The 12,406-nt window shown below is 41.0% G+C and overlaps 1 protein-coding gene across 1 annotated transcript; it reads left to right on the top strand. All coding sequences in view use genetic code 11, as the record gives it.

The window, feature by feature from the left end:
* Positions 1-4,836: 4,836 nt before the first annotated feature.
* EGR_02465 (UBX domain-containing protein 2) lies at positions 4,837-12,205 on the top strand (the record flags this gene model as incomplete). The annotated part of the gene is made up of 8 exons (XM_024491714.1): positions 4,837-4,932; positions 5,018-5,134; positions 6,607-6,753; positions 7,556-7,706; positions 8,432-8,652; positions 9,653-9,784; positions 10,798-11,070; positions 11,987-12,205. 8 exons carry the CDS (start codon positions 4,837-4,839, stop codon positions 12,203-12,205), a joined length of 1,356 nt encoding a protein of 451 aa, XP_024353865.1.
* Positions 12,206-12,406: the final 201 nt, after the last annotated feature.

Genomic DNA, 12,406 nt, shown 5'->3' with positions numbered 1-12,406 from the left:
CAGCGATGATTACAACAACACCCCTCCCCTCCCCATTTGTGTTAATTATGCAAAGTTAGGGCCATTAACCAAATTAGCCGCCACGACATGTATTCAAGACCTATTCCAGTACTGCAAACATTTATCGCCGCTGGAGTTCATGACGATCTTGGAACCATTCACTGGAGTAGTATTGCCAACTGCTATTTATGCGTGAACACGAATCTCGTTGAGTTTTCAACCAAAACATCCGTTTTTGACGCCAACCGCCTATGTTCAAGTGCGACAGGCATCCGTGTGCACGCCTGCTGGCCGAAGTGGTGGTTCCATTCCCGTGAACTTATGCTACTTTGAGTGGCCTTGATTGTGTTGAGGATAAAGTGCCTCCACGAGATATTGAACAATCGGGAGGAAATCAGCAGGAAGGCTAACTGTAAAGCTTTTAGAACGTTTCTAAAAAGGGGACTTCTAGAAACTTCTGGGACTTCGGAATAGGAAGCCCTTTTCTGGGGGTGCCAACGTCTTCACTAAACAGTTTTACTTAATAATGGTTACGTGTGTACCGCTCATCTACCCCCAGTACTTACTTCTTAATCGATCATAATGATACCACATTGGTGAGCTGTCCGCTTTGATTGGTTGAGAGCATATTATTCATATGTCGAACCCAAAACTTGACTCGTGGCACAAGGATTTCAGTTTTTATTGACTTTCTGCTTTGGATTAAAGTTTACTTTGAATCCCTCTTTTCTAGCTCAGATTTCACGGATGAATTCAAACCTCATCCTCCGGTAAGTCGGCATCCCGATGATAACTTTGGACGAAGTAGCTTTGGTAACCCCTTTATCGTTTGGGTGGCACGATTTTAGCACAATCATTGTTTCGTCCACATCAAGAATCCAGGTTAGACATCCTGAAATAAAGGTCAACATTTGAGCCACACTAACCTTGCAAACACCTCTTTGTCACCCTCTCTGCAGTAGGGAATTAACCCCTTTTCATGAGCCTGGATGTTCCCATCAGATCACCTATGGTAATACGGAACTTCTTCGAGCATTAAGTAGCGTGACCGGGTGAAGGCATAGCATACTTCCTGCCATACTGTTCAAATATTCGCAGCTCCCCTGAGCAGTCGAGCATATTATACGGCTTGTTTGAAATATGGACATAAGAAACTCATGTTTTACCTGCATCCGATTTCTCCTATGATTTGGAACAGTCTAACCTAACTGAGGCCTAATCCGATGGTACATATCCTGTTGTGCTGCTTCCTGAATTCAATATAGCACTTGAGCTTGATCAGAATGGCATTAAAGCACTCAATTTCATTCCCAAATCCTTAGTATTACTTGCAAGTTTATCAGCGATTGCTGAGGAGTTTTGTTTTTGTAATTTACATGGACTCGAAAAAACTGCCTCTCTAAATGCATGTACTCAAAGGTATTACAACCCATCTTATAATTGATTAGTTGATATCAAGTGTAGTTTACTCAAATCAAGCACAGAAGCTCAAATCCATCCACAGTATAGTTAGTCTCTCGAATCTTCCACGTCTGCTCCTGCAAGTTCCACCATCTGGATTTTGCAGTATGCTGAATGAATGACCGTAAGGTTCTTTTTCCTGCGCAGGTACAAAATAAGAAGTGCGTGCTTTCCAGTAAGAAGTGAAAGTAAGTACGATTTCAATTATAAATATCGTAAATCATTCAAACGCAACACTCCTAACAACAATATTAATGGCTGTAGCCATTCAACTCCAAACATCTTAAAAGCACGTCGGAAGTGGCGAGTCCACTATTTACTGGGATGTTTTAAATTTAAGTAAATAAGCCTATCCTCACTGTCACAAATTTACCAACAGTAAATCCTCCCGGACAAGTTACGCATCGCAGCACTTTGAAGAACTGTGAATGCAGCTGAATCAGCGTTGGCCCATAATCAAATCACATATGATATGCAGCAGCTAGAAGGTACAAACAAGTGGTGTTCCTTTACATGAACGGCATACAAGCTTTCTGAGTAAATTCGCGCTAACAAGGCGGTACGTGAGTGCCATACATTGACCCGTCTTCACTTTGCGTCCACTTATCAAGTTGGCAGACCTATCTTGTATTGATGAGTGGATTTCTCCAGCCTATTTTAAAGATGTTTTGATGGTTTCTTTGATACTCATACGCAATATTAAACAGCCGTAAATCATATTTTTACCACAGCAACCAATTTCCCGAAAGACTGCTTGAGCTTAGCCTAGTAATGTTTAGAAATTCTTCTGCTAAGTAGGCGTTTTGTGCAATAACCTTTGTAGTGAATCAATGCAATCCCGATTTTCGCGAAGCGTTTTTTGCACTGCTGCTCTCTGGTCACTGCTCTGGTAAACATTTGTCTTAGTGGGCATCCGGTCGAGCCTGTTCAGTTTATATGAAAAGACCGCATAAGTGCTGTGGACTATAAAAAATTCAAGAAGACATAAGGCAGGATGGAGTTATTGGTAATGTTAATCACGTTTTTAGGGCATTAATAAAAAGAAGTGCAGTCACCATCCAACTAATGGCAATGTAATTTTGTGGCGATTGTTTCAACAAATTAATAACCTATTCATCATTTCGACTTTTCCCAAATTGCACTTTGGGAGACCCTCAAATCCATCCACTATGCTGTTGCGCTATGGGAAATTTCAGATGCAATGCACACGGCAAAGCGGTATTTATCGGCTCAAGCTATTTAGTTTTCTTTAATTTTTAAGCAAGTGAAATTAACTGTTGAGTTGCTATTAGGTAAATGATAATTTTGGTATCTTACATCTCTCTGGACTTACTCATCCTCTTCGAAATAACTCCCATCCACCGACACATTCCACAAGCAGTTTCGATGCAATCTTCACGAAACTACTTTGGAACCCACTGTGATTCTTCTGTTTGGGTGGAAATCAGCATACAAAGGTGGTTAGAAATGCAGAAATTATGACTAATATAGTAACAAGTGAAGTGAATAGAGGCTGAGAGATCTTATCTACCAGTGTTGTCATAGCATCCATACGTGTATTACACTGATCAAAAAACATCAGAAGTGTTTTATCCTAATCGCACGACTGTGATGTAATAACCCTGTATTTTTCTGGAAATAATTCTGCACAATAAGCTTATTACTAATTAAAAAACATCGGCAAATTAGCAAGTAACAAAGGCATTACTATCACATTTCCATATAATACTAGCATTTATCTTGAACAATTGCTACGCATAGCGGCATGGTTAATGACAAGTGATAGCCAGTCCAAGTGATTTGTGACAGGCTTCCGCTGAACTAAACAACTGCCCCCAATTGGCCTGTGATTGTCGATGTAAACAGTCCAGACGTTTTAGATCAACTAATGTGACCTTAATTTATTTCTCGGTCAGGCACCTTGACGAGCGGTCCACCCCATATCAGCTCTGGCTATCATTTAACCCACAAAGACCCCAGCTATTTGACAATGGATAGAGGAAAAAACAAACGTTAGGGAAGATTTGCGCTAACCCGATTTCGCAAAACCCGGTCATTTAGACTTCAACCTTGTCTGGTATATCGCAATAAAAGTGCTCTAGAAATTAACAGCTTTAAACCACGCAAATTCAGTATCGTCACCACTGAAAAATCTTTGATGTACTAGAATCAACTTATTCAAATATGACCGTGACAAGATTGTTTTACGCTTTTTTCAACTGTTGTTAAACTGATCCACACTAAAAAGGGTAGCTGAAAGCCCAAACTCGAAGCACAGTGCGTTGGATTGCGTAAGTAAAAATAGGATTACTGCCCTACGAAAGCACACTTTATTTGAAACAACAATCAATTTTGCCTCATGTCTTTGCTAAATGTTGCAAAATGCTACATCTTTAGAAATGTGCATTACACTGGGAACGCCCCAAAACTATAAAACTATTGGTGTGTACCACCTAGTGTAAACAAGACTTATGGTTCATCAAAACACGTATCTCAGTTCAAGCTCAAGTTTATGAAAAAAAGACCCGGCTATAAAGATGCAAATTACAATCATTGCAGCACAGTAAAAATAAACAGTGGCGAGACACAACCAACCAATGTCCTGCCTGAATATTTGCCACAATCTACAGTATGGGAGTTATTTCAAGCACCAATTGTAATTAGTTTGAAGAAATCTCACTTCAAAATTTCCACTTAAAATTTCTCTTAAAATATCGTGGATATTCAAGAAACGCAGAAGTTCTGTTTTGGTTCATGATGCAAAATCACTTCATCATCACCCATTGTAATTTGTTACTTAGCAGACTAGGAGACCATTGTTAGTTTTTTAGCGCGCTATGTTTTAAATGCATTTTAGAAAGTTGACCTTCTTTTAGAAAAATGAGCATTTATTAACCTTGCACACGTTTACCCTATTTGCACCTCGAGTTCTTATTATCACATTCCGCCGGTCTGCGCTGCCCGCCCGCTTAGCGCGTTTGTGTGACGGATATTCTGGAATGTCGGGGATGATCGAACACTTCTGTGAGCTAACAGGTGTGCTGATTTTTTGTTATGAATTATTTTCGTAAGGCTGTGATGCTTACACCGCTAAGTCTTTTTTGGACGCGAACGACGGGAATTTGCAGATGGCCGTAGATCTTTTTTATGCGAGCAATACACCTCAGATATCCCCATCCGAGCCGCCTACATCGCAACCTACGTTTGCACATGAAGGTATGTTATTTGAAATTCTTAACGGCCTGTGGTTTTTATGTGCATTAGTGAGTTCTGTTATTTTGAGAGTTCGTAACCCACGGTGGATGATACAGAATTAAGTGGAGATGGTTCAGTATTTCACATTAATTTAGTTCTAATTATGTTGCGCCTTTTTTTATGGAATCGCGTCGTTGGCGTGGTCGAGTAGTTGCTAAGAGACCTGGCCCCTCTGATGCAAGCAACAATGCACCGTCCACGTCGTCCAACAATCTCGTAAGTTTTGTTTTAGGGCTTGTCCACGTCAAGTTCGCTTGATTTTCAGGTTCGCTCAAGGTAATCGTATGTTACTATAACCTAGAATACAGTGGGTTGCCCTCCATCAGTGAATCTTCCATCCCCCGACCAGAAGCGGATTACCTTGGAACAGCTATTTGCACCTCCATATGATCTAATGCATAGTGGAAACTTGAGACAGGTGCGTAGCCTACTTTATTTTGAAGTTTCAAAGCAACTGATGATGTAGTATCAGCACAGCTTATTCGTTTTATATGTTTTCTGCCTAAATATCTGTTCTTGTAATAGAACCACCCTATAAGTAGTCGTAGCTTACATCAGTCCAGGTGTTTTGGGCACTTGTGTTTCAGTTAGTGCTTTAGTTTCGTTCTATGATTAGCCTAAAAATTCCTTGGTGTTAATTTCCCTGAATTTTATTGATTTATCTGTCTTGAATTTTTGAAGATTACTCTTTAAGGTTTGTCGTACAATGCTGCTTTTTAAATGATAGGTGGATATTTCAGCTTTGATTTAGGCCATTCATGGGTTGTGAACTGCTTATTTCGTATGGTTTATCCGGATTTATTGCAGGGGAAGTTAGAATAAACAGAGGGTTTCTTGTCAAAAAAATTGTTTTTGCAACACACAAACATTAGTTATTTACCATTTGCACAAGTTAACCCCGCCCTGCATTCAAAGATTTCAAATGACCGATTTGCTGCCTCTCTGGGGTACGCTTTGTGCTCCACAACCTCACCCAAATCATCTCCTGAGGCATGGCACTGCAGTTAGAGATTTTTTAACTGTTAAGGCCGAAGAAAGTAACAAGGGATTATTCATTCAAGTCTCATCCACCACCTACTCTTTCTTGTGCCCGTCCTTATTCTCGAAGGCGGTCTTGTTTGATTTATATGGATAATTTTCTGCTTTTTTCCTAAGCAGCAGACGTTCGCACGCAAAAAACTCGCAGCGACGGTGGCGGTAGCAGTTGTGCCGTCATATCTCGCTGCCTTTTGAAATCTTCAAATAGCCACTCTTGTCTTTGGTTCAGATCAACTGAGAAATAATCCTTAAAAAGGCTGTTCGTTTGGTTCAATCACCAATTTCTTTGAACAGAGTTTGGGCTGAAATTTTTATCCCCTCAGCACGCGTGTAGTCGGTGATCTGGGCTCAGCTTATCTACGGATTACTGTTTGGCCTTGGCAACTTCCAATGCTTAATCACCGTCTCTAGACGTGGTTTACTCCATGGCTTGAATAGCTTTTAAGACTTAACGCTATTAATTTAATCGCTTGTATGCTCAGTCGAATTGTATCATTCCAGTCCTTCTTATCAATACCTATCTCCAAGTGGTAGCTCCTAGAGTTTGGTGGTATTTTGGATCGTCATCCCAGGTAGTAAAAGACGGGGAGACCATCAAAAAAAGATAAACCTACATATTTCTGTTCCAATTTTGGTGCCTGGAACGTGTTTTATGTTTGTTGTGCATGTTAAAAATAGCGGAATCCTTTCGATTTCACCCGAACTGCTGCGATCCCAATAATACCCTTTGTGAGGTCCTTCGTTACTCTCCGTCCTTCAGTCATGGACCAGAAGTTCATTCATCCTTAAAGCTAGAACTTTTGGTTGCTATCGGAGTAAGTGCGCACTTTAAAGGTGGATTTTACCTTGCAGGCCATGGAAGCGGCACGCATCCGACGAAAATGGATTTTGGTTAGTCTTTATGACGATTCGTGCTTCGACTGCCGCGTGCTCAATCGGGACGTGTGGAAGGATTATCGCATTATTAGTCTCATCAAAAAGAATGTGATTTTTATCCAGGTATAACTAATACTATTTCTCTTAGTATATTTCATCGCATTCATATTATCTTCACCTCAGTCCAAATCACCACGGTGACTCGCAGACGAAATTTCATCTACCACTGCATATGTGATTTATTACTCATCCTACCAACATGCTTCGTATCCAACATAGTTACGACTGGGATAATGCTCGTGTTTTGGCTACCTTGACTTAAATTTTAGTTTTGGAGCCGTGAGACTTGGATGAAGGATTTTTTTATCTACTTGACCCTCGAATATTACTGGTATTTTGCTCTCGCATCTGACACAAGCTGTAGATGACATCATCTACGATTGCGTGTTGTTGTGTCGTGCACTTCAGAATGGATAGGTTCTCTGGGGTGCCTCTAGTACGATGAATTTTTCGTTTAGACTTTAAGTTTGCATTTTTAGAGATGTTCTTTATCTAGCAGTTGCTCTTTTAACGCACTGATCGCCTCGTATTGCATTGGGGATGGCTGAAATGGCTTACCAACTGTTCTTGCTTGATGGGCCATTCCCGCGCTTGCTGCGATTTATGGAAGCTGCATAAGCCTGATGTACCTCTCAGTTCTGCTCTAATGACGCATCTTACTCAAGATTCATTTCTGCTTCGTTTAAGTTGGTTCCTACTCAATTTGTTTAGGAGTTTTGATCTCGTTAAGGAAGCTTTTGCTCTTTTGAAATGCTGGAATTATTTCCCCATTTATAGACAAAACAGAATACCTGGGAGTCTTAAGAAATTATTGAACTGGTATCACTCCTCAGGCTTTAAAAAACTGAGTTTTTTATTTTTTTAGTTCAACATCAAATCGCCTGATGGGATGCTGTATCGAAATCGTTTCACCTGCATAGATTCAGCGACTCATATTGCGTTTCTGAATCCGTTTACCGGGGAACAGAAAATTTTCTGGAATCGTCTTAAAACTCCCCGTGAGATATTGAGTGTTTGTAAGTTTTCATGCTCGATTCCTTATCTAAATCGCGTCTTGTGGTTTCGCGTTCCGTCAATGCCCTCACGACTTTAATCTCTCAGTGAATGCCCTTGAAATTTAAGACATTATTTTACTGTTTTTAGTATGTTAATGCCTTCAGAGGAGTTTATGAACTTCGGCCAGCTTAGCAGACTACGGACACAAGAAGATTGGCTTCATATTGTTCATTTTTTCAAAAGCGGTAGCTGGGACATTGCTTACAATTCTGCTGTACGCGACGCTTGATCACTGGCCCTTATTCGCATAAATTATCGGTTATTGATGAACAATCACCAGAATTCGTTTATTTCCCATATAGACATTCCCATTTATTTACTTGAAGCCTCTACGCCCACCTATCTCTCCTGGAGAATACCCGTTGTGGAGATGGATTAGAGTATTCACGTTTTTTAGGCAATTGAATTAATCCACTGTTGCACCTGCCTCCTTTCTCTATTTTAATCAAGTTAGCATTTAATAAGCCAACGAACCCCCTTAATTCTTTTGCAATTGTATGTATCCCAGTTAGCTATCGGCAACGTATATTAGAGACTATAAATACGACTTTATTGGCCGTGTAGACACGCTCGCACCAAGGTGTTTCTTCGCCTTCCAACTCGGATCCTAACGACACCGAGCTGCGTTAAATATACTTGTTCTGTGCGTGTTTGTGTGCATACATCTAATGTCTTCTAACCGTAGTGTCGAAGTTCCTATTGGCCCATCCGACTCCTCTGGGTTCCGACTGTGATATCTCCAAGACCAACACTTTCGCTACCACCGTTGCCAATGTTTCCGGACCCTATCTACGGTCTGCTCCCGGCGAAACGGAACTAGCTGAACCCTCTGGATTGGAGTCGAAGTATTACCCTTTGAAAACGCGTCGCCTCAAGGCTGCTAACGGCACCTCCGCTTCAGCTTTGGTAAGCTTTTCTCTTTGGTCACGTGAAATCGTCCTTATTTCTTCATTTATTTTAACCAGTGCCATTTTGCAAATTTGCCATAGCTCTCATTTAAATTTACGGTTCATGGTATTTCGTCAGTTCTATCTTCAACAGCGCAATTGACTTCCTTTGCGTATTGCATAAAGGGAAGGAAAATTATCCGCCTCTTTTTCAAAGCTACCCATCATGGCGAGAGCGAGGAATGGAGGATGGAGAAGCAGTGTATTTCACTGAAGGCAGTGATGAAAAAACCAAATTCTGCTGGTTGCTGTGCCTGCACGTCTTTTGGCTTATTTCATTGGCTAACTCCGTGGGCCAATCAGATGTGCATCACTTGATTCGCATGTTGTATTCATGCTTTGTTTTTTTTTCCTCTCTCACTCTCACTCCCTCGGTACGCTCTTTTCCAGCCCAACTTTAGCCTCAGCGGCTCTTCTGCTAAAAGGTTAAAGTGCACATACAACAGCGAATGTACGTGTGTGTGTACCTCTATGCAAACTCCCATTTAGAATCACTTTCCTGGCTTATTTACCTGGATTTCCATTTATTCACGTCTGCTTCATGCAGCTTATGGCTCCAAGTTGCGTTCCAAAGAATAAAAAATACTGGTTAAAAGGATAAAGTAGAAAATAAATAAGGCTAAAATAAGTCCCGAATTTGCTGCAAAAATAAACGATCTTGATCTTTCACAGGTAACATTCTGTGGGTAGCAACTACTGAAGGCATGAGAAGTTCGATTGTTCTGGGTTTGTTAGCTAAAACCGTTAAAAGATAAATTTTGGTCCATGCTGTTAAGTCGTCAGCAATTACACTGTAACACTAACACTTATTTGGACGTCTTCCTGGGTTACCCTACGCAAAGTTTGTGCCCCAACGTTATGTGCTTGTGCTTGTATTCCATTGTAACTGTCTTATGTATGCACCTTGTTCAGGTCGTTGAGGACTTAGTATCAATTTCCTTCCTTTTCGTTAACTTTAGCCCTCGGCGTCTGCACATGGCTCTGCTACCCATACTTCGCCGGAGGCATTAACCGCCACTCCATCTACCTCATCCGGTTCCACAACTACGGCTAAACCTTCTTCCTCCTTGAAACGCAGAAGCCTCGATGTGGTACGTCATCTTGCTTTCTAATAATTCTTGGTATTTAATGCGGGTAGACGTTAGACGCTCTTTATTGTCGGAGCTGCCAAATAAATTTGTGTGATTTTTTATGGGAGAAATTAAATAAATGCAGACTGCTTCTTAAACTATTTGACTCGTTACGATAGTCATCACTGCACTCTATAATTTACAATACCTTCACACCAAGACATACTTGCGGATTTCACCTTCGTCAAACGCTTGCCTCTAGAAATAACAAACCCAGCCCCATCCATCACTTTTTCTCGGCCGTCCGTTTCACGTGGTTATTTAATAGAAAAGATGCCAATCATTAATTTGAGAAATTTAAGGATAATATGGGGAATGAGGATAACGTACAAAGCACAAATCTCAGGGGTGTTTTGCAGCGGTATAACGTCTTCATTTGCCTTGTATGGATACAGATAGACTTTTTCTTCCAATTTATTGACTAGTCCTGACTGTTTTTGGGCAGAAAAGTTTCACTATTTTCGAGTTGTGCCATATCAGGTAGATAGACTCGGATCTGTAATTGTTGTTTGGTTTTCAGGAGTATCATGGTGACTATCGCATTTGCAGTCCACCGCACAAAAAAAACATCGTAATTACAGGAACACGGGTGGTTTGGCGCCTACCTACCGGGTCAAACTCGATTCATAAAGCAGGCCAGCTTGAATCACATCCATTAGGTTCAAGCGACGTTTTATGAAGTGAGGTTTAAAATCAAAGGAAACTGGTGAGGCACTGTAAAAGCGCCTTTTCGATAGCCTGACGTACTTATACTCTATAACGGACATGGAAAATCGCCAGTTACAAGTCCTTATATAGCTGCCGAATATCTCAGGAACTTTTTTGGCCACCCAATTGGTGGTTATGTGATAGGTAGTATCTTGGCACAAACTACAGCTTGGCCTGCGGCCGTGTACAATCCTAGATTTCCCGATATTGTTCGAATCCTTTGCTTCAATGGTGAAAATCGTTGCTTGGTTTAATTCTTCCTCAAGTCTTCTGAAGCTGGCCCGTCGAAACGTTCGTTGGTGGAGGACGATGCCGATTTCTTGCGTTTTGTCGACCTCGCTTTGGAGGAAGACGATGAGGAGGATGCTAAGATTCTTTACGAGGATGTTGACTCTCCAATTTCGGGAGAAGAGAAGCCTGCGGCATCGGTAAAGGAGTTGCCCCCAGTGACTGATCCCACCAACGCTTTTCGAGTGGCCCTGCGTTTTCCTTGTGGTCAGCGAACCGTACTGAGTCTGGAGCCTAGTCTTCGTTTAAAAGTGCGTTACTTTCATAAAATAAGTTGATGAACTGTCACTGGTGGAAAAACATTTTTTGTGAGGTCGCTAACGCTCTGTCAAAACACTGCTTCCTTCAGCTCGAAATGTGACACCATTAAGCAGTAAATGAATCTCGTTTGACTTAAATAACGTCACTGCCAAGAATCCTGTTTAACTGGAGTGGTGTGTTTCGTTTCACTGGTTCCATTTTTTTTAAATTTCAGTCGCTGTTTTCCTATCTCAAATCGAAGGGCTACCCTTCTTCAAAGTTTGAGTTGGTTCGAGTGTATCCTCGTCTTCGTTTGAACGATCTACCTCTTATGAGTCGCATCGATGAGATTGGACTAGCAAAATCCGATTCCCTATTCCTGCAGGACATTTAAGCCAGACCTTATTCTCTTTTGTGGTATTTTCCTTTATGTGTTTTAAGTATGTCAAATGCCTCCTGGAATCCTATGTGTACATTGGTCTCGACGTATTAGAATAAATACTTATTCCGTTTATATTTAAACTTTTCTTTCTAGAATGGAAATCGCATGGTTTGATTGCTGGTTTTCAGTATGGGACAGTTGTTTGAAATACTCGTCTCTCATATTGGGTCATGCTTTTCTTTAAATCACTCTCTGTTCTTCATTTTTAGAATTTATTCTTTTCACATAGTAATTCTGTTAAATACCTTTTCGTTAAGCGGTCACTCTATTTTAAGAGTTATTTGAGGTTTTAATTTAAAAATCATGACAAAGTTGTATATTTAGTTTCATCTGAAATCCTAGTCGAAACTAGTTGTAGTCCTTGTGAACTCAGATTGAGATTTGCTTATTGGTGGTCTAAATAGCACAGACGTATGTTCTCGGGCTTGCGGTATCATTTCCTTTCCTGAGTGTCCCTGCGTCAAAGTATCGTGCTCTTTTTTAAGGTGTGGGTTATGTCCACCCAAACGACTCAAGGTTTCGTGAAGACGGTGATGGTGATGATGGAGAGTGTGGTAACTGGCCACCGGATGGTCGGCTTCCGTCCGCGTCAGATGACCACCAAGAAGGAGGTGATTGCTTTCGATCCCCTCGTTCAGCGTCACGTCCTCTACCGCGAAATAAAGAAGATTCGCAGCCTTCGCAAAGCTGGCACTCGAGACTAGCCCATTTTACATGGCTCCACTTGTAAATACTGCCACTGATTTATATACAGATACATATATAGACAGTCATTGAGATTGAATTTTCTGCCTTTTTACGCATGATGGCGATGCATTACTGTCACCTCTGTGTTCGCTCATTGTTACCAGTCATCATCATCATCATGCATGTTGCTATACCCTTAAATGTTGTCATCGGAACAC

This window comes from Echinococcus granulosus (genome assembly GCF_000524195.1).
Source record: "Echinococcus granulosus chromosome Unknown EG_S00011, whole genome shotgun sequence".
Classification (NCBI taxonomy): domain Eukaryota; kingdom Metazoa; phylum Platyhelminthes; class Cestoda; order Cyclophyllidea; family Taeniidae; genus Echinococcus; species Echinococcus granulosus.
This window is presented reverse-complemented; position numbering and strand designations above follow the sequence as displayed.